Source organism: Megalops cyprinoides, chromosome 16, assembly GCF_013368585.1.
Source record: "Megalops cyprinoides isolate fMegCyp1 chromosome 16, fMegCyp1.pri, whole genome shotgun sequence".
Lineage (NCBI taxonomy): Eukaryota > Metazoa > Chordata > Actinopteri > Elopiformes > Megalopidae > Megalops > Megalops cyprinoides.
The window spans coordinates 4,067,567-4,091,448 of record NC_050598.1 but is presented as its reverse complement, the minus strand read 5'-3'; the positions used below and the strand labels follow the sequence as shown (position 1 = coordinate 4,091,448).

At 43.5% G+C, this 23,882-nt stretch overlaps 1 protein-coding gene across 1 annotated transcript in view; it reads left to right on the top strand.

The window, feature by feature from the left end:
• Nucleotides 1-9,111: 9,111 nt before the first annotated feature.
• Nucleotides 9,112-23,882, top strand: part of LOC118790844 (serine/threonine-protein kinase PAK 3-like) — a 35,552-nt gene continuing 20,781 nt past the window's right edge. Inside the window, exons 1-2 of the mRNA XM_036547937.1 lie at nt 9,112-9,292; nt 23,377-23,570. Coding sequence (XP_036403830.1) covers nt 23,399-23,570 — 172 coding nt within the window. The 5' untranslated portion in view covers nt 9,112-9,292; nt 23,377-23,398. The remainder of the gene's footprint in view (nt 9,293-23,376; nt 23,571-23,882) is intronic.

Here is a 23,882-nt window from a genome sequence, read left to right as displayed (position 1 = left end):
CTCGCTCTCTCTCTCTCTCTCTCTCTCTCTCTCTCTCTCTCTCTCTCTCTCTCTCTATCTATCTATCTATCTATAAAGCTGTATCTGTTGCACGCACACTCTTTCTCTCTATATTTCTCCTCTCTCTCTCTCTTTCTATCTGTATCTCTTGCACACACTCTTTCTATCTCTTTTTCTCTCTTCTTTCTCTGCCTGTCTGTCTGTCTCTCTCTCCCTAGCGTGCACACACACACACACACACTCTCTCTCTCTGTGTTTTATATCTCTATCTCTCATATATGCATGGAGTTTGATTGGCTACAGGATTTTTAATTAGTGATAAAAGTAAATCACTGCACCTGATTCCCTGCCGCAGGAAATGTCTCACTGCGTAAATAGATACAGTGTAAAAAAGGTCAGTCATGTAAATTGCTTTGGATAGAAGCTTCCGCCTAGCATATGTAGTGTACTCTTTTCCAATTACTTTGCAAAGGTCTTCCACAGTCCAATTAATTTCTAACTTAACATTAACCTAGTGTGTGATCAAGTGAGGCATTGATAGCTTTGTTTGTGTATGGTTCATTGTCATATTCTTCATTACAGGAGAAGCCTGATAAATCAGTTCTGCCACGCTCCACGATTATGATGAATAACGGCAGAAACAAACGGCCGGGGTAAAGAGTCGATAAACTCTGGAACTCTGAAAAGATAATGAGCGGGCGTAGCAGGACGGGACGCATAACACTGCTGTCATTTTCGCTGTTTACTTCACTCCAGCGTATATGGCATTGATTTTACATCCAGCATGTAGATCGTTCCCGGCTTTTCTTTCTTAATGGACCCTGAAATGATTGAGTGTTTACAGTTTTCAATTGTTTGAAATGTATTGTGCATTTTAGACAGGCAATAAGTAAACTCAAGAACGAGGAACGAGAGCGGAATCGCGCATGCATCAAGGTCCCAAGTCTGTTCTAATGCTTGAAAAATTGTGCCATTGTTACATTTGGAGGGATATAGATGGAAAAAGATCACTAGAAATGATAGAAATATGGCTTAAAACCAGGGTCCAATCATTTTGCAGCTTAGCAGACGCTCTTCTTCGTGGGAAGAGTGTGACTGCTGTTACATTCAAGGCATAATGCCATTATACCATTATTACCATCTTGTTATATAACTACAGGAATGCTGACAATCTACTTGGATTGTGCCAATTTTGATACAGCTGATCATAATCCCTACACAATCAGCTAAATCTAGATGAGCTAGTTCTGAATAGATCATAGAAACCTACTGTCTGTGTAGCAACAGAGACAGATTTGTATGTATACACAGCCCTATACACAAATATGTCTACAGTATATACAGCAATTGTGTTGAAAAAATGTATATGTACTACAGTATAACATATACTGTATGTTGAATAAATTAATTTGTTTAGAACAAAGCGTAGCCGCTTAAAAAGAAAGACATGTACACAGACAAATATTTTTGTACTTTTCACAGCAGTAAGCCTAGTTGCAGCCATGGGAACTGCCCTGCCTATAGTTTTCTGAAACTATTAGCCTCTTATAATTATAGCGCTCGCAATGTCAGACCATAATACAAATGAGAGCTCCTGCGGTCATGCAAATGACAGCAGCCAGCAGTTTCCACACAGCTGGTGGTCAAACTGTAGCCCCCTTTGCTGACCCTTTTTTCCAGGTCCCTTTTTGATGCATGTCAGCATGCCAGTAACGGCAAAGGGGAGAGCTCATGGTTAAAACATGGTGTGTGCATGGCAGTGGTACGGTCGTGCTGCCAGGTGGTGAATGTGCTGCAAATGACTTTAATCTCCTGGGCCTGCAGCCTCCATATATCAAGGCCTCACAATGTAGTGAAGGGGGTGGGGTGGGGTGGGGGCGGGATGACTGCAAGATTAATTATGCCGCCCATAAGAAAACTCTCAGCGGTATTGGACATTGTTCTTTGAGTCTCTTTATCATACAGCCTGAACGTAACGGCTCCCTTAAGCTTTGAAATGATTTGAATGACACAATAAAAAGCTAGTGAATGAGGCATGAAAGTCCCTGGATGCTGGGGCTGCCAACTGGAACCCCCTAGTTGGAGGACAGAGGAAATGCCGGAGCTAAATATCTGGGCGAAATAGATTATCTGTGACACCACTCTGCCTATGGCATATATACAGCTGCAGACTGGCTTCAGCAGTGTGTGAGGACTTAACTGTGGGATATGTGCTGTTTCATAACTGCAGCCATCAGTGGAAATTAAGCTGTGAAGGTGCAAGGCACTGGATGTGTAGCTAGGGTTTGTCAGCAGTTTGGCTAAGGCCTCTGAATGCGTAATGCACGTCTGCCATGCATCCATTAAGAGATCACACTGTTATTGCTGGTAATGCTCCATTTACTGTCTCTGCCCTTCCCATTTATAGCATAGACAGTTGAGGTATCTTTACATCCTTTATTCAAGAGATCACCATGCACATGGGCCTGGGGTCTCGACTCTTCTGCTCTGACACCCTGCTTCACAGTGTCCCTTATGTGTTAATAGAGAGTTTATGTACAGTCCATTGTCTCATTGTGTTATTTTGTCTGCACTACTTCCATTACACTGTGCATGATGTCCTGTAAGTCTTCGTACATCCATTTCAGGCTGTGCTGTTTGTTGTGTGTGATATTGTGACTGCTGGCTCCATTCTACCAGGGCAAATTCCTTGTGCATTTAATGTACCCGGTGACTCTGATTCTGATTCTAATGTTATACCCTCAACAGAAACCCAAGCCAAAGTCCTGTGGCTCTTGGACCAGGTTTGCTGATCATTTGTCTGACGCAGGTTCCATGAACGATTACAGCCCCACCTCTGCCTTTAGCATGTCGTGAAGGCCCAGCATGTAACTGAATTAAAGTGATCCGCAGCGGAATAGAGGTGGCTAGGTACTGATACAGGGCTCTCTCCCTCACAGCCTGCGAAAAGCTGGGGAATGTCCTACATCTCATGACGTTTCAATCCAGCTCCCAAGCATCGCTTAACTGCTGCCGCTAAATTTGGACCTAAGGGGACTTCCTTGTGGGTACCCATACCTGAAGAGCCCTCGAGGCACAAAGGACATGTGGCCGAGAGGGCTCTAAACTCCGAGTGCCACGCTTTCCCAGAACTCCCCCGCCCATAAATCCGATGCTAACGTGCCCGCTCCGCTGGAGGGGAAACGTTAGCGTCGTTCCCATGACTACCTGCCGCGATTCACTGCTGGCGCATTCGATTGGCTGTTTGAGGACAGGAGCAGGGGAGGGATGGGGGGGTGCAGATGGTCGGGGGAGTGGAGTGTAGTGTGGGGAGCGAAAGGGGGTGGCATAACAGGCTCGGTGTGTCTCCATCATAGCAGCCCGCCTCGTTCCCTCTCCCCATACTGCTGTGCGTTTCTATTCCTCTGACAGACTTCAGAAGCCTCCTCCCATCGCTCACATTAATGCGATCCTGCTCCTCTCCTGACACCCCCCTGCCACACCGGTGAGTGCGAGAGCCGCCCGGGGAAGCACAGAGCATCACGCCGGCTGTTCCGGGAAGGTCACTTCCTGCTGAAGGCTCCCCGGTGCCCCGAAAGACAGAGCACATAATTAAATGTCATCATTGAGTGAGAGATGGTTCATAAGGATAAATTGCATAAACCCCTAATCTCCAACGCCTGAGATATAAATAGACCTGACCTTATCAAAAAGCTGGGATGAGAAAATATAACCAGAAGGTAATTATGTTTGCTTTTGACTGAGGTGTTAAACCCTGCGTATGGACATTAATGTATATATCAGTCACTCATTTAGAGAGAGAGATGATAATATAGTCTGATATCTTCCACATTTAGAAAAAAGTGTATAATAACCAATAATAAATGTGTAATTATATCTGATATATGATATATAATATTTGTTCAAGCACTCTTCTAAGATGCAACATAGTGTGTTGGAAATGTTGGTTATGAATTATGAATTGAGCTATGAAAAAATTCAAATAAATATGTACAGTAATAACCAGAAATATATGTGTTCCTGAAGCTCCATATGGGGCCATGAAAAGGCTCCATGTCCCTCCCTTGCTGTTTACTCAGACCTGATATAACTCTGATTTATTTACTACTTGTAACTGAACAAATTGAAGCCAAAACTGTTTAAAATATATCAAAAACCTGCAGGAAGGCCAGCAGAATCTAACTTGCAGGAAAGCGAGCACAGTCTAACCTGCAGGAAAGCCAGCTCAATCTAACCTGCAGGAAAGTCAACACTGTGCTAAATTTGCTGCATAGGTTCAAAGCTACATTCACTGTTCATCATTCCCACACCTATTTTAAGCAGCTGCCTCAGGTGGATTTAGGTTGCTATGGCCAGGAGGCAATGCGTGAGTGAGTGATGGTTATTGCTAATGGGATTGATACATGTGTAATGAGTTTACAATTTACAGTTTACAATTTGGTATTTCGCAGATGCTTTTAAACCAAAGCAACTTACAATTAGTGCATCAATCAGGTTTGGCTAACTACCTCATAAGCAAAACATCACAGTAGGAATGCAAATTAATTATTTACAGTACCAATAAAACAGAAATCTGCAAACAAAACCTGCAACATAGAGACAAGGTTAGCACAGAAGTTTTTTTTTATATTTTACACCATAAAATATAAAAACATAACATAACAGAAAGGTTACGCAATAGGGGACAGGTGGATTCTGAAAAGGTGGGTTTTCAGGCTCCTGCGGAAGCTAGCGAGTGATTCTGCAGTTCTGATTGGGTGAGGAAGGTCATTCCACCGCCGCGGAACGAGGGCAGAAAAAAGACGTAGCTGAGTGGAACGGCTGCCAGGTTCCCAAAGTGAGGGGACCGCCAGCTGCCCAGAGGAGGTTGATTGGAGAGATCTGGTTGGAGTGTATTGAGTGATCAGATATCAGTTAAGCTTGAAGCACACAGCTGAGGAGAGTGTTATATAGAACTGTAACAGATAGGTACTGCCTTCTCTCTCTGAGTGGGCTGGGATTGGTTACAGTATTTACATACTGCTCTCTGTATCTATGTCACGCAGCTGCTCTCTGTCCTTATATGACTGTAAGACACAGGAGTGTGGGCATGCATTGTGTATAATGAATCATCAGGACCACGTCAAGGGAGAGTTGGATTTGGGGTTACAGAATGGGTCTTTCTTGAATTGGTGTCTGGGCTATATTTCTGTGGTGGACAGGGCATTGTCCCTACTATTACCAGTGGCCCTGCACAAAAATAGCCATACCCCCACACATACACAAACACACACGCTCACTCGCATGCACACACAGACTTGCACACAAACATGCACATGCATACTCACTTCCCACAGACACACACATATGCATACAACACTCTCCTGCACACAAACGCACTAAGCCAAATTACTCAACTACAGGCGGACATTAATGGAGGTGCCTGTTGGAAAGAGAAGCTATACCTGTGTCCAGTGGGGGTTGTTGAGGCAGGTATGATTCTGTACCTTCCCCTGGGGACCCACAGGGCTGTCTTTTCCTAATTCATGTGGGGATGGGGGAGAGATTAGAAAACACACAAGGCCATCTGCTCACCACCTCTGCGCTCATGTACTGACTTAAATACCAACAGAATATATGCCAGACAGAGGCTGTTCCAATATATCTGTGCAAGGTTATCAACGTTATCATCTCGTATTAACTTGTTGACACATACTAGAGAAAGAAGCCTGCCGTTCGGCAAAGGTGGCTACAGCAGGAATCTGTCTTCTGTGACATAACCTCCCTGTGAAGAAGAATAATTTTCCCAGTATTCCTTGTGCCCCGTTGATCGATACATTCTTAACATGACATGTCGTGTGCTTATTAAAATAAAACATTTTATTATCGATTTTTTGCACATTTCATTCTTTATAATCAGTTTTGTGCATTTGGAACCACTGGGATACAGATTTTGAATGACAATGACAGTTATAATGGTAAGAGAAACATAAGAGATATGTATGGAGAGCACAGTTGTGGGATTTGATGCAACAAAGAACAGAGACACTCTCAAGCCTTCCCAGCCTCACACGAGTGTGTTTGATCCACGGGCCATGGCTGGCGTTCTCCCTTGAGAGTCAAATCGATGAAATATTAATCCAGAGGTCAAGCTGTGTGTTTTATTGTTCGAAATTTCATCAGCGGCACCCAGTCGAGGCCCACAACACCACAGGGACCACATGATGCTGCGAGCATAATCTCCTTGATGAAATTATCCCTGTTCTTCTCTTATAAAGCAATGAAAGAGGCTTCGCAGTTCCTGAAAACGTTGGTAAAAATTAGTAGAATCTACAGGTTTTGTCACTTGCTTGCACACTGTGACTGCAAGCATACACACCATGATCAGAAGGAGAAACTCAGAATTGTAACAGAATAGTACAGCACTTTTGCAAAGATCTGCATTTTACTTGTATTCACTCATAAGAATCCAGTTCACTCTTACAAAATGCTTCACACACAGTTCTAACTTACATCATGGTTTCCATGATTAATTCTCATGTATTCATGTGAGAAACATACAATATAACTACAAATACTAAACTATAATTACAAATTGCCTTCATTCACTCTTTGCCTATACTGTTAAATTATCTGTCAAAGCTTTAGCATGAGTAAAAGAACTCACAGGTGAACTCTTCATTGTTGAAGAACAATGTAACCAAATAGGGCAGAGAAGGGGTGAGGAAAAACTAAGAGAAGAGGAAGAAGAGCAAGAAGGCAGTAAAACATTTCCAATTACATTTTTGCAATGCTGGTCGATCATTTCCTTAACCATGGGTTCAGCATGAGGGCGGAGCATGAGTGGGTGCAGCCCAGTTTGAGTTGTTTCACTGTAGCCTTTATAATTTGGACATTTATAAATGAAAATAGGGAACACGAGACAAGAGAACATTAGTGATCTGTTGTGGTATCTGTTTTATTCTTATGTGCTATCTATTGTTTTCTTATGTGGAGTATCATACGATATGCAATACAGGATGTAGGTGAATACAAAAAAAGTGAACTACTTAAATGACGCATAGGTATTTTACATGTATGCAAAACTGGAAATTGTAGCATATGTCATATGTCACCATATGTCAACATATTTGTGTTTGTGTATAGACCTGAAAGAAAACTGTACAGAAATACAAATTCAGATATTTTTTTTTCAATTAAGTTAAGCCGAAACCCGGTGTCTTAAAAATGATTTGGAAAAAATTGTATTTTCATGATAGGTGTGATCAGGCAATAAAGACATATAAATCCTAATGGTAGTGTTTTCTATTTATCGTTGCAATGTGAACTTGGTGTTCAGTGAATGCTATTCATATGATGATATGTGTGGATTGTTTTATCCAGTGTTTCATTTTGCACAGGACCTATGAGTTAACCAACTGTTTAGAGCATTGTGTTTGAGGTTTGAGGGCATGAGATGTTGTTTCAAGAAATGTGTGTAATTGAGAAAAACTGTAAAAGCAATTAAATGGCACAACAGTAAAAAAAAAAAAAAAGACGTGGCTCACAAATGGTCCCAAATGGTGCCTTTGGACTATTTCTTCCCATTTAGAAAGACCTAACAATACAAAAGCACACAACAGCCTCTCCATGGTGAGGAGCTACCACCTTTTGCTGAATTTCTAAGTCATCTTATGAAATACCCTGGAGTAATGAGTGTCACCATCTCATATGGCTCAGTGTGTCATATCCATGGGATATTTAAGGAATTCAAAGTGACTGAAAATGAAATTTGGGTTACACCTTTGTTTAGACCGTGCTCCCCAGTGACACATGGACTATTCAAAGTTTCACAATGTCTGGCTTCAGGCTGTTGTGGATAGCTGTCTGCACGAGGACAGAACTCTGTGAAACAATATTTACTGGTCTGCCTAATCTTCTACAAAATTTATGTCATTATAAGGTTTCTGTATGCTGTGTGCCACAGGATATGTTTTGATCTCAACCCATTTTGATAGCGAATCATATTATCCTCCTTTATATTCTGTTGCAGTAATGGTTTGTCTGCCACAGCATTCATTTGTATAGATGAAAGCTGAGAACAGAGAGGTTATTGTCATTGTTCTTTTGCATGGGAATGAAATAGATCCCAGACCTCACAGAGGCTCACTGTGAGACAGGTGTCAGGGACAATATAAGAACCCACCAATTCCCCACACAGGCAAACACCATCATAGAGCAAGCATATTATTCTCCAAAGATGAATTGACAGTGCATGGGTTGTCAAGACAACCAGCCACGAGAGCGGCTCTGATAGGTCTTTACCTTAGGCAAGAAACTAGCCTTGAGATCTGAGCAGATGCTGCGACCGATCAGCCAATCACAGGTGAGCAGGGAAAAAGATGACATCATAGGCAAATTAGGGCAAACGGCGTGATCTCCGTTTGTAGAGCCCGCCCGCAATGCCTCTTAATGAAAAATACTAAATGCTTCAGAAGCAACAGAGTGCACAATAATGTTGCACAGGAAGAATCTCGTATACCTGTGACAACAGCTGTTTCGATTTGTTTAAGGATTGTAACTGTGTGAGGTTTGCCTTTGTGCGCAGGTGGAAATTAATTTGGAATTGTCTAGTATTGTCCAGTATTTCTATATCTGTACAAAAGAGTAAACTGAGACTTCCTGATCTGCAGAGACCTTTGCAAATGCTGCCTCTTAGCCTATCTCTCATTATAATATTATATTACGTTTAGCAAGCACTTTCATCCAGAGTTACCTACATAGTTTACAGATGATGCATTGATACAGCTGTATGCTTACTGAGTTTAAACACATTGTGCATACGTAAACGAGACATATCTGTGAATTGCAAACAAAATGTCATATGTCACATATTTAATAATAGGAGAACATTTTAAAAATAAAGCCATGGCGTTTATAATATCATGACTAAAACTGAGCCCAAATATCAAAATACGTTTGCATGCAGCCAAAGTTTTCCTCCTCCACTCGTTGCTGTGTTTTTCTTGCCAGTCAAACAAAAGACCAATTTTGTCTGGTTCTTCCGCCGTGCTCTTGGCATTATTATCATGTTTATGATCAACCAATGGGCTCGGCTGAAAGATGACATCATGGGCTAGGGAACAGCAAGGAGCCAGTGAAGCAGCCAGGCTGCCGAGCGAGCCAGGGTTTGGGGTCAGGAACCGGTCTGACAACAGAATGGCAATGCTACGCGCGGACTGTCACTAGGGCTTCACATTACCGGAATGAACCCTACAGAACCTTGGATCAAAAGGCTATTCGTAGAGGGAAAGCATGTCAAGATATATTCAAGGTAAATGCCGGCCTCTTTGATCCCTGATAAGTTGGATGTGGAAAAGAGTATTTTCGCCAGCGTATTTTTCTTCTCTCGCTCTCTGTACTGAAAAAAAAAAACGCCAGATCGATTGTGTTAGCGAAGGCATAGGAACATGTATGCATGCACGAATGGCGTGATGATGGCTGCCGTTGCTTTCTTGCGGTCTTAAATTCCTCTCTGTTCCTCCTGCTTTTCTCGCATAAAGCATCTTTGTTGATGCGGGAGGGTTGAATAGGTGCACCAGTCGGGGCTCCGTGTATGTCCGCTCGTCTGTATAGGAACAGCTGCAGAGAGGCTTCACATTAGCAGTAACAGACATCGCTGTTTTCGGCACAGAGAGAGAGAACGAGAGAGAGGGAGAGAGAGAGAGGCTAAAGTTGGGGTTGTTTAGAGAGTGATTCTACCCCTGGTTTATTCAGTAAATCGGGATAGACGTTTGCAATGGGAAGAAACGTCTCCCTCTGTTATGTGAAGTGCTTAGCGCTTTGTGCGTTTATATTTTTCTTGACATCATTTCATCTCCATTACACCTACTCTGGTATGTCTCATTTTAAACAGGAGCTGTACTGTACTCAGTGGTGTTACATGGCGTTCCGGCAGTAGGAGGGAGAATTCAATATGTAATCATTTGCTTGGGGAAGGGTGGCACTGCCAACTGTGGGCCTGTGATATCAGTGGTGAGCAGCCAGTAACATTCACATATTTCTAAGTGAACCCATGAGGACTCATTTCACTTGTATTCATCCAGTGGAGAGACATGTCGAAGCTGAGGGGCAGCTCATGTGTCTTTTGATGCTCTGCCTCTTGCTTCACACATATTGGGGGGGTATATAGTGCATGTATATAGTTTATCGTGCCATGGTGCTGGGGGAGATGGGAGTTCAGGGCTCCCATGCTATTGGCTAGGGCTGCTGTCTCATTACACTGCCTGGTGCCCTGTACTACCTTCCCTGACCACACCATCCACCTGCCACAACCACATCCTCACCACACTACTCCCCCTGCTTGCACCCGGACCACACCACTCCATCTTGACTGCACCACCCTTCCCCTGACAGCACCCTGTCCACACCACCCCCCTGCTCCAACCCCATCCTGACCACACAACTCTCCCTTTGACTGCACTGTGACCACACCAGCATCCCCCTGACCATACCCTGACCGCACCCTGACCCAACCCTGAATCCTACACACCCCCCTCAACTGCAATTTGTACACCTCCTTTCTGCTGACTTCATCCTGGATCCATCCCTCTCCCCCTTGCCAAGACCAGGACCAGGACCAGGACCAGGACCAGACCTGGGCTGACCGCTGTGTCCTGCCCTGATCCTGGCTACCATGTGAAACCATTTACTCGTCTTCATCTGCAAATCACCATATGCTTGGGAGTCATGGATTTTTTAAGCCAGTTTTTTACAAGATGAGGTCACATCTTTAGCACAGGTTATTTGAGGCTGAGATAATACATTAGTTTCTTAATACTTGTGGCTGTACATTTTAGGTCTGCCAAGGAATCCAGTGATGTATTGTTTTTCATTTAGTGTCAGCAGACTAAGGCTTCAATTAGATGGTCAAGGGGGCGCAGTAAAGCATGGGCCTAAAGGAGCTGGGGAGGAGGTGTTCAAAGGGGACGGATGGGCATTTAAAGGGGTTGGATGAATATTTAAAGTAGTGTGATGGGCATTTAAAGGGGTTGGATGAATATTTAAAGTAGTGTGATGGGCATTTAAAGGAGCGGAACAGACATGATGGGCCAGAAGATATAATGCTGAGTATTAAGGGCTCAAGCTGACTCTTGGTAGCTTTGGTAGCTTTCGGCATTGGAGCCTCTAACATTTCTGTGGTGTCCAAGATCAGACTCCTGTGTGTTTACATTAAATGGAGCCCAGTGGTAGATTGGGGGGTGGGGCTCATGGAGGTACACTTTGTAGGTTTATGACAAACAACTTTGTTACTCAGCCTCACGATGAGATGTTCAAGATGTTTAAACCTAAGCAGGCACATACTACAGCTACCTCCTCTGTCACCATGGCACCTTTTCATCCTGTGACCTTAGGTTTTCTCCAGCATGAAAAAAATGAAGTATATTTGCTCTGTGAGCACATGGGGGCAGGAGTAACTGCTCTCTGCTCTGATGCCCTGTGCTCTCAGGTTTAATTCATGTAATCCAACACTGCTGACTTGCCTTACAGCATATGGTTTACAAGAGCACCTGCAGAGGGCCTGAAATGTTTCCTGCTTGCTATCCAGGGTCCTTGTCCCAGTGTCTCGCCATACACAATCTAATGTGGCTAGATATTCAGCCGCTGTGTTCCCACCATCCTTCGTCTAGGAGGTTCTAGCACAGATATTCTGTTACAACCAGATATTCAGGTCCTGAGCTCCTTCAGACCTCTCTGGGAGGCTCTGGTGCTGTCTGAGTTCATGTGCTGACTGTGGATGTTTTGCTTTAGACCACTCCTTAAAGAATGTTCACAAGAGCCAGCCAATCAGAACACTGCCAGCTTCATTGTTAAGAGAGATGGAATTTTTAATGAGGAATGTATCAAGCTGACTATCTGGCCATCTGTACAGTATAGAAAATCCATACAACGCATGCAGTTTTATGTGCTGTGTTAGTTGGGCCAGTGCAGTGTGAGGTCTAGTCTGCGCGTTGGGTTTGCATTAGGGGAAAGGAGCCATCTGGCCCAGCTCCGGAAGCTCTGCAGAGGTGAAATCTGGAGCTTGTAGTGAGGGGGCCCTCATGGATGCCTTTTCTTTTCTGAGCTCATTTTACTCCAGTGTAGCACCACTGGGGTCAGGGGCACAAAAACTGCATGCTAATATCTTAGTGATTTCATTGTTTCTTCTTTCATTTTTATATGATTGAAAGCAAGCTCCAAACAGCTTACAGTACAGCCCTCAGTGGTGTCAGTTCAGCTGGCGGTAAGTTGGTGCCGGTCCGGTTGTTTCAGGATGGAGAGAACCAGAGCTGCCACATACACTCTCCTAGCATGATGCCGCTGGCACACCCTCCACATCTGATTTGCTCAAAGCGGCCAAACATATCTCCGCCATGCATTTTTCACTGATCTGTTGCTAGGATCATTTAGAATGCTTGCTCCTTGACCCATTTAGACGGTTGTGCTGACCCAGCTGGGACCCTCAGACCCATGTCCTGGATCCTACACTGGACAGGGTCCTCTGCAGCAGGGGTGCACAGTGGTACCAGGCCTCCTGTGGAGATATGCGGTCCTGTTCAGTAGAGGACAGGGCTGAGGCCTAGCCCTTAGTCCCGCAGGGTTGGATGGGCTGTGTCAAAGCCTGTATAGGGGTGCCAGAAGAGATTAGCGTGAAAGGGAAATAGTACATCATGTAAAGTGCAGTACTTTCTTTCAGAATCAGTGAAATTGTCTTAATGCACACTCTCCACAGCATACAGACATTCACATCAATTTACTCTGATCTTGCAAAGAGATTCTTTGTTTTGCAGTGTTCCTTTATTGCAGTATGTTTAAATGCTTTTACTGTGGGAGTTAGCATTTAGCATTGCATTTAGCGTGGCATCACCCTGGCAGAGGATAGCATTGAGACGTGGCAAAGTGATGTGGGCCTGTGTGTGTGTGTGTGTGTGTGTGCGCGTGCGTCTGTGATCGTGTGCACACTTGTATCATTCACCAATGACTGTATCCACTGACTTCAGAGCGGATCTCTGCTTCTCTGTACCTAACAGCCCACTCCACAAGACCGAGCTTCTTGCAATATATACACAAGTATGTGAATACAAAGCCACAATGCAATGCAGACACAAATGCAAGTACAAAACTGTAATGTGATATAGATATAGATATAGATACATGAATACATCACTACAGTGCAGTCCAGTCACACATGCAGTTTCAAAACTATAATGCGATATAGATACAGATATGTGAATACAACACTACAGTGCAACACCTTCACAGAAATATGACTGCAGAACTTCAGTGCGAGGTAAACTTGGGAATATGCATGCAAAACTACAAAACAGTAGACACAGAAATGCAAATACAAAAATAAAAAGGAATACAGACACAGAAATACAAATAATGTAATCATGATAAAACATCTTGATGGACATTTCCAAGTGTGTATGTTTGCATTTCATATGTAACCAAAGTAAGAGTTAATGACATGCTAAATATACTGAAAATGATGTTAGACAGCATTATATATAGTATATCAGTAAGGAGCTTTGTTAGTGTAACTTGGCTTGGGGGAGGGGGTTATGTAGTTTTTATGTGGACATATTTAATATACTACAAATTTTAATATGCACATATTTAACATCTACAAAGTTGTAGAGTGTAGTGGGGACATATCTCTGAAAAAAAATGTTCTTGTTTTGTGGGAGCTACATGGCTCCTTGTGTTCAGCTCTGAACTAAGTCCAAGATCTCAGTTGGGCAAGCAGAGGAGCCCCTCCTGGCATACTTTGATAGTCACCATGTTAGTGGTTGTGCAGAGGCTCCAGGCAGAAGTTGCCTGTAAGTGCCGATCTAGCACCAGTTTTGCTGTTTAGCTTAATATAACAGTTAAGGTTAAAATGTGGCTTGAGAATTTGGTCATATTAAATGAGGTCAACTTCTGCCTTAACCCTTTTGCACGTACGGTCACACCGGTGTGATTAGCCCTTTTGTGTGTACGGTCAAATGCAGCTCCTTGTCCAGGCCACAGTGCTCCCTCGCCTAGACTACTGCAATGCTCTCCTTGCAGGCCCCCCAGCCTGCACCACCAAGCCTCTGCAGCTCATTCAGAACGCAGCTGCCCGACTAATCTTCAACCTCCCCAAATTATCCCATGTTACTCCCCTGCTTAAATCCCTCCACTGGCTTCCTGTTGCTGCCAGGATCAGATTCAAGACGCTGACCCTTGCCTTCTCTGCAGTCAACAGGACAGCCCCTACCTACCTCCAAGACCTCATCCAGGCCTACACACCTGCCCAGCCCCTGCGCTCAGCAGCAATTGGATGTCTTGCTCCTTGCACAGACAAAGCAGGAGGTTCTCGCTCTGCAGGGCAGCAACGTTTCTCCTACATCACTCCCCAGTGGTGGAATGAACTCCCTGTCCCACTACAGACAGCTCCATCACTCTAATCCTTCAGACGTGGTCTGAAGACACATCTCTTCAGACTCTACCTGTACTGACCTATCACACAAACCCCCCAACCCGCACTTCCCAACTCCTGTCTGCTGTCATCTTTCAGCTCCCCATCTGGATCAGTGCTGTTATAAATTGCTGTGTGCTTTTTGTGTTTTTGTTTTCTTGTTACCGCCTTTACTCTGGCACTCATTGTGCTGTTTTGAAGTTGATTCTTGTTAGTTGCCCTATACCCTGTAGCTGTATAAATTAGCTAGTACTGTGTCCTCAAACAGACTTTGCTCTCAGCTGAGAACTACCGTCTCAATGTGGAACTGTACACATCCTATCCCCGTATTGTCGCTGTACTTACTGTATGCACTTTTGTATGTCGCTTTGGATAAAAGCCTAAATAAATAAATCTGCTAAATAAATGTAAATGTGACTAGTTAGGAAAAATTCTAGCTAATGCTAGCTTCGAGGAAATAGTGATTTAACATTACAAAGTATACCAAATGTGGTTGTGAAAACTATGAGAAGCTTAATAACACTAATGAAAACATAACGAACCATGTAACGTAACATGCAGGCTACATTGCATAAAGTAATTCACGTACGAAAGGGTTAAGCCTGTTCAGAGCTAGAGGAGAGGGGTGGTCTGGTCTTAGTGGTGTGAGTTTCTTATTTGGCCAATAGGATTGACTGATTCTATACCTGCAGTTCTGGTGCTACACCTCCAGGGAAAATGACGCTCTGTACTTCCAGATCTGGTACTGCACCCCCCAGGGAAATGAGTCATTCTATACCTCAAGACCTGGTTCTACATATCCAGAGAAAATGACTGATTCTGTACAGCCAGCGCTAAGTTCACATCAGCAGAGAAAATAACCGATTCTATACCTACAGGGAAAATGACTGATTCTGTAACTTCAGCGTTGGTTCTACACCACTCTAGGGCAAATGACTTATTCTGTATGTCCAGCACTGATTGTAAACCTGCAAGTCAGATCAGATCAGAAGTACGTGTGGTAGACCAGAGCTAGTTTCCTCCTTGTACATCTCAAATAAAATGGCATTGCCCCCTACAGGCCCTAGACTACTCAATAAAATAGATTTAGTTAACTCCCGACAGGATCGTTTGAGATCTAAGGCAATCCCAAAGTGACCTCACATCAATCACAAAGAATATACTGTCATTTTCCATCTCCACCGGCAGGGTTGAGCAGTATGAGTTCTTACACTACATAGTGCTCACCTCAATGACTCTTAACTCATTCAATCATTAAATGCTGGTCATGTGTTGTTTGACTTTGGTTTAAATATATGGAGCTCTCAGTGAGTGCGCATTCATCTCTTGGCCTTGGAAACTCCACAAAGGGCACTTCATCACAAACGCAAAGCTCTTCTGTGAGAGATGTGTTGGTGGCCACTAGAATTCAGTGATTCCTTTTCTTGCTGCAGTTTTGAATGCAGTGACCCTGGACTTCAATGGGCTGCATTCAAGTCTAATCATGAACCTCTGAACGCCCTAGGGGAGACAGGCCTGTGTTGTGAGCATGATTGCAAAGACATGTGCATGTACACATATGCAATGCATGCTCACACGTGCACACACACACAGACACGTGTAATTCTGTAGTTATATTTGGCATCCATCACTCTTTCTATTATCTTTGAAAGAGTTGAAACTTGAGATGGACCAGCTGCCTGCAATGGGTTTGTCTCTCATGAACTCTATGTCACTCTATGTGTTTTATGATGTGTATGTTCTATTAGAAATTTGATATTTTGCTTTTTCAACAGTGTCACATTTTTAAAAGAACTTTTCTTAATGTTTGGAACAATAGTTGCACAATAGTTGCACATGTTGACATCATGTAATATCATTGAATCTGGCTGCAAAGGCATTGCAACTCAAGATCAGTATTTGAGCTTGATCCACTGACTATCTGGGACAAGCAGACATGAATTGGAGCTAAGGGGAAGATTTACTTATTGTCTGTGGTCAAACAGTATGCGGTTATTTTTGCAAAATCTTCAGACCGACTACCATTCTAACCATATTAGAGTTGCATACTGTTTGTTGAAAATAATTGCTGCCCCATGCAGCAGCATTGTTTAAATTGGTAGGCCCTTCTGGAGATGCTGATGTTATTGACGTTGTCATTGCTCTGTACTGTTCCTTACAGTTTCTGCTCATCCTGTGAGCTGCCCACTCATCCGTGCTGGCTTGATGGGAGCTCTTGTGAGATTGAAACTGTTCTGTGTGCATGTGAAACTCGTGAAACAATTTATTCATTCCTTCCTCTAACATGTTTCAGACACTTCCTTGTTTTTGTATGACTTACACTTAAAATTATGGCCGTCAAAGGTTTGTTGTTATGAGGAGTTGTGCTGTTACATATGTGTGAGAGGCATGTTATGCTGTTCAAGACATGAGTTAGAGGTGTGTTATGCTGTTAGTGATGTTAGAGATATGTGCTAGAGGTGTACTGGTATTTGGAGTCATGCTGTTGGTGATATTTGTTGTTATGTTGTTACTAGTGATAGAGGCATGTGTTAGGAGTGTGTTGTTATGTTGTCAGTGGTGTTAGAGGCATCTGTTAGAGGTGTTGTTGTGTGGAGTCATGCTGTTGGAGGAATGTGTTATGTGTTGTTATGATGTTTGTGCTCAAAGAGACATATATTAGAGGTGTATGTTTATGTTGTTAGTGCTGTTAGAGATACGTGTTAGAGGTACTTTGTTATGCAGTATATTGTTACTGTTAGAGCTGTTAGAGACTTGTTACAGAGGGGTTAGAGACCCGTGAGAGGCATGTTATGCTGTTACTTATGGTATGGTATGGTATGATAGGTATGTGTTTATGTGGTTATATCGTTAGTGCTGTTAGAGATGTGTGAGAGGTATGTTGTTATGTGGAGCCACACTATTAGAGACATGTGTTAGAGGTACATTGTTATACATATGGGTGCATAATGAGCATGGGCTGTGGTGCAGTAAAGCAGTACTAGAATAATGCAACTCATGTTAATTCTCTGGATGTCACTGACAGTTGCCAGCACTGTTTGAGCAACAATGCACAGTCAGTGTGATAAATTAAATTAAAACAAGTCATAATCATATAACCAAACCAACAAAAAGAGAAAGATGTCAGTGCCACAACAGCACAATTTCAGGGTTCTGCAAAAAAAAAAAAAACACCTCATCCTAATTCACGACAGATATATATATAACCTCACACCGTGAAACACAAACCTCATTACAGAGTGTGGAACCCAAGGGGTTCAGGGGGACAGCACTCCGCCACACAGTGGGAGCCAGTCGCTCTTAAATATTTGCCAGAGCCGTAACGAAGCCGCCGGAAGTGTCGCATGTCCCGATTCCACCGCAAATCCCTCCCGTAATGAGCGGCAGCCGCGTCTCGCTTCGAACTGCAAAAACGGCAGAGCCCTCGAGCTGCGTCACGACCAGATTTCACAGCCTCGCTTGATGCAGAGACGCCGTAGTCTATTTTTGTCTCATTGTTGTGTTGCGTTTTTTTTTTTTGCACAGTCATATTGCAGATGAGACGTTATCCGTATCGACAGCTCGAGGAGCTGGCGCAACCTTTCGTGAGCCTTCTGAATACATCAGCGTTGCACGCCAACTAACTCCTACAGCGACACCTGCCATGACAGTTTTTTTTCACGACAGTCGTGATTGTGGCATTGATTGTTCATACTAGCATGACTGATTATGGGGTGTGTCTGTGGGATCCTATTGGACAAATTGGTTCAGACTGGATTATATGGACTTTTGATAGATTTCTACTCTGGTAGCGTAGAAAATCACTATATAATGTGACTGAGATCAGTCAAACCCCTTGGAGGCACTCCTGGTGTAGGTGGGTGATGGTTGTAGGTGAGGAGCAAATCGTGCTGTTGAATGTAAAGCATCACAGTTTTCCAGTGACATGGACATGGAACCTGGGCCTGAGTGCCACTTCTTATTCCTGTGGTTAGTTTGGGAGGTGTGGAGGTGCTGCATACCTTGCCAGAAACAAGAGCTGAGGCATACCTGTGCATCTTCCATCAGGAGTTGAGGTCCAGACATTATATCTCAGGAGCTCAGGTATACCTGCACATCCTCTGTCAGCAACTCAGGTATACCAACACATCCTATCTCAGGAACTTTGGTGTACCTGCAAATCCTCTATCAGCAACTCAGGTATACCAACACATCCTATCTCAGGAACTTTGGTGTACCTGCACATCCTCTGTCAGCAACTCAGGTATACCAACACATCCTATCTCAGGAACTCAGGTCCACCTGCACATCCTGTCAAGAGCTCAGGTATACTGGCACATCCACTGTCAGCAACTCAGGTGTACCAGCACATTCTTTACACAGAGTGGTCTATCTGTACATCTTTTCTCAGTAGCAGAAATCTACCTGCATGTTATCTATCAGGAACTCAAGTCTACTGTGCACACCATCTCCCAGCAGCTCAAAGGTTATTGCTGCACACATAAATGGCTTTAATTGTAGGGACTGACCAATTCCTCGCCATCAGAGCATTGCATCATGCTGTTCCTGCTTCCATCTGGATTCCATTACCAAAATCACTCAATTCACCCTATAAATGGGTTCTGTCTTTGCATTTATTTGGCATAGAATTTTATTTTTTTATTGTAATATATTTAAATCTGAATTTAGTCATATTGCCTTCTATTATTCAGTCATTGTTGTAATCCATATCGTAAAAATGACTCAGCTTCTCAATCATAATTAGGAATCCTTTGAGGAGATGCAAGAAATTTCACAGTCTTGTTTTCATAGAGATGGGGAGGTGTCACTTGATGTGAGCGGTTTGGTCCCAGCCAGTGTCTTGCCAATAGGACTCGCACAGTCCAGTGCACAGAGATCAAACAGAAATCTTCTCAGCCAAGTCTGACCTGTTATTCTTCACAGACCTGAAAAGGTATGGCACTCATTTAAACTGCCCTTTAGAAAGGGTGGGGGAATGCCATGATCAGCCATTTCCTTCTAAGATTCAGGTTTTTCAAGAAAACGTGCCATGCCACACCCAGCAGGTGTCAGGTTCCAAGAGTGGTGGAAGGAAAGAGTAACACAGATAGAGGACCATGGTGTGGGGGTCATTTTAAACACAGGGAGAGGACGATGGTGGGGTTCACTTTAAACACAGGGAGAATGCCTCTCCCTCTCCCTGGACTCTAACCTCTCATGCCAGGGACCTGTCTCCAGCCATTACACAGCTCTCACATAGCAGTGAACACCAGAGCAAATTGCTTCAGTTTGCAGTTTCTGTTCCTTGGCTGTGTCAGTGCTCACCCACAGACAGCTTGTAATAAGGTTTAACACTGAGCGTGCTGCCTGGCAGATAACACCACGGCAGCTATGTCTGTTGGGCATGGCTGCACTGGGACAAGGGAGGGTGGGGGCAATGCATGGCAGATAACGTTAACACTGCTAGCTTGGAGCTGCAGATAAAGGAGCCCTGCAGGGAAGCTGTGAGGAAGAGCTGAGGGGGAGATGGGGGCAGGTCATCGGTGCGTGATCTGCTGTCATTCCTACACTCACACACAGACACATGCACATACATATGCACAAACACACATACATGTACACATACATATGCACACACACACACATACATATACACACACAAAAATATCTACATACAGACACACACACGCACACACAAACACACACACACAGCTGCTGGAGAGGGCACGCACACACATACATACACATGTGTATGTACCTGAGTGGTAAGGCCCCCTCACCGACACATACATGCTGCTGTGGCATGCCCAGCAAGTCACATGACACAGGAAGCTTCGGGCGCTGCAGTTTGAAAATGGAAACGTGGAGTAGGGGCAATGATGGGCAAACATCAACCTCTTTGTTGGAGAGCTGCACTTACCTCTTTTGGCTCTTTCGCCTGAGCTCACTAATGGAAGAGACTCAACACCAGATGTGCACTATAGCTCTCTTACAGGCAACCTTGTTCCCCTGCCTTATGCAGACATGGAATACACATGAACACCAGCATGTACATGATCTTCTAAAAGGTTGTTTTTAAAGGATCATTTCCCCACATTATTAAATAAGGGAAATTTGGAAATGTAAGCACTAGGCATGTATAGTAGGTACACACAGTGGCATGTATGTCTAGTGCCCTCCATATTTATTCATACCTTACATTATGTTATGTTTTTTCCTATTTAATATAACAGAAATAGTATGTATTTGTACTTTTCCTCACTGCTCACAGTTTTTAAAACATCTGTGTATTTAATGTAATATGAATAATTGCACAGACAAAGTCAAAGTCAAATTGTTCACAAATACATTTTTTTTCCCAAAAAAAACATGAAAGTCACATTTATTCACACCCCTGTAGTTAGCATTTTGTAAATCCTTCGTTGACATGGATTACAGTGACAAGACTCTTCCTGCAGTGTTTTATAAGGTTCTGGCACTTCTGAGGGGAATTCTCCTTCTGGCAGAATTCGCTTTAGGCTCTTCACACCATATTCATTTCAGTTTTTGTGTGTGAACTTGTTTCGCACGCAAATTCAGGTGCGCCTGCATCCTATGAATTTCAGCCAGCTAGCGATAAAGTGTTTTAGCCTCTCAGTTGCCATTTACCTGCAGTACAAGCTGCCTGTGGAACATGCAGATATTCCAGAGAAGATAGACACCTAGTGTCCTCCCTTTTTGTGCTTCTCCTGTGTGTTATTTGGTGCTTATGCCAATTAACTGCAGTAGAACTGTCTGTGGAAGGCAATGTCCTCTAGGCATTGATTCATAAACAACGACCATAGAATTGGAGGCGGCTGAGCTGCTGCCAGAGATATCCACCTTGCCCCACCCCGTAGTTTGGCTTTTTTAAAATTTTTTTTTTTTAAGAGGTTCATTTTTGATCCTGAATTGTGGTTTGCTTTCATGCTGGGTGTTGACAAAAATGGCAAATGCATTGAGTTAGGTTTTGAGAGAAAATGAGAGCTGGAAATGGTCTTGAAGTACTGCCTGTCTTCCTGGTTTCATTCATAAATGTGTGTATGTGATAACCAAGGGATGAGAGAGAGTGCTTGGATATTTCAAATCTGCATTTGATTGCATGGTAATATGTTGAATAAAATGCATAAAACATATTCACTTAAGCTATTTTGGGTGCTGACAAAGGCAGAAGCAACAATTTTCATAATGTACAGTGTAATTACTTTCATTTTAGTAGCTGCCTTGTGTTTTTTTTCATTTTAAAATTTTTTAGATTCTGTAGACCAACCAGTTAACATAATGGATACTACCAACAAAGGGCTGGATGTCAAGCACCGTCGAGAATGATTTGATTACTGTGATCGTGTTATGTGTCTGTATGAGATTTGAACGCGGAATAATTGCATGGCGGTGCTTTTTGCTGCGTGTGGAGCAGACAGCAGACAATAGCTGTCACTCAGCCTCACCGGATAAGTGGAGGTGCAGAGCTGCCGTGCAGCATCATTTAATAAGGTCCTTTTATGTGTCTGCTGGATGAAATTCACAGTCTGTTTTTAACATGGAAAATTTGGAAATGGCAGTAATTAAACAGAGGAACTATGGAGGACAGATCTTTGACATGACTGATGTCTAGACACTGATCTATGTTGGCTCTGGGCTAAAGGGTGACGCGTGCATCGGTATCCAACACACACTCTATTGCAGTATATCTCATGTAGTTTTCACTGACTGAATCCATGTGTTCAAGTATATTTCCTGTAGCTTGCATTGGCTTGATTGATTTGTTGAAGTATGTTTTTTGTAGCTTGTGCTGCCTGGATTGATGTGTTGAAATAAATTTCCTGTAGCTCGCAGTGGAAATGTTGATTTGTTTAAGTGTATTTCTTGTCCTAACAGTCCCCTGTCATAAGAGAACTGTGGTCGTTTGCAGCAGCAGTTCTTTGTCCTTCCAAAGAATTCTGAACCAACTGCTGTAAAAATGAGGGGAAGTTTATTTTTTGATTTTATATTTATATATTAACAAGCACCAAAAAGTGGTTGGATTTTTATAATGACAAAATATTGTAAAGAGTTTGCTAGCTCTTGCTAGTTGTGAAAACAGTGGTGCACTTTATTGATAACAGAGTGCACTTTACCTATGAAACACAGCACCAGTAATGGTAGATTCCATCATGACAGTGGAGGCAGACTCTGCAGACTCTGATTGGATAAAGGATTCCTCCACGTCACACCCACTTTCCATTCATCGGTGAAGTGATTCATCTCCTCAGCAGCACTGCAGGAAACCATGAAAAGACACTCAGCCTAAACGGAAAAAGAGAATCCGGGAGGGATGTCTGGGCACTGCGCCATACCATTACACACAGGGTAACTGAATTACGGGGGCTAACTCGATTACACTCTCCCGTCTCACCTCTGGCTCAGAGTATGTTGTCCTCCATCGGCCTCTCTCCTGTGGTGCACCGATCCGCTTCACTGGGATCTGGGTGTCTGGGACACAGATACGCAGATATCTGGTTTGTGTAAAACTATCGGGAGTGGCCTCATGACTCCTGAGGTGCACACGAGACATTGCGGCCGGACGCAGCAGCCTCTGTCACCAATAAGCGATCGCATTTCTGTTTGATTCATGTCCAGTCAGACACCTGTATGCAGTCCGCCGGTTATGTTAATGAGCAAAGAGGTTCATGTCATTTTGTTTCTATGACCTGGGAGGGCGGTCAGCTCAGCATGTCCTCATCTTTGAAAGAGCTGCCCCTTTGGGGTTAACCTGAGTATTTAAATGCTCTGCCTTATGCCTTAAACTACTATGTAGATACGCATTACTAATGCAAACCTAAATGGCAGTCTTAAAGAGTTTGCACTGAGTGAATGGATTTTGCCTTCTATGCGCAGTAAAAATTAATGGTGTATCAAATGTTTTATTTCATTCTTTCTTTTCTCTCCATTAACCCCAGGACATTGTGAGTGCCGCTAAAGATGTCCGATAGTGTGGATATAGAAGAGAAACCGCCAGCCCCGCCCCTGAGAATGAACAGCAACAACAGAGACTCTTCCTCAGTGAATCACAGCTCCAAACCCCTCCCAATGGCTCCAGAGGAAAAGAACAAGAAGGCCCGTCTACGCTCTATCTTTCCAGGGGGTGACAAGAGTAAGCCCCACCCCTGGTCTACCCCACTGTCATGGCCACACCCCAATCATAAAATGGCGTGATGGAAGGAGAGTGCTAGTATTTCAAATAAATTCCTTTAGGGAAAATAGCCCCAGTGCAGCTGAACCGAGCCAGCTGAAGTCTCTCTCATTTACTGCTTTGATCAGGGAAATTGCATTCGTTTTGGGCCCCCAACCAAGCACAAGCAGCGCACTCCTAATTACAGCCTGCTGGAATCATAGCTGTCCTCCTTGGAACTTGCATTTCAGCTATCATTTGTTAGCCTTTGCAAACCCAAGACATAGCCTGCTT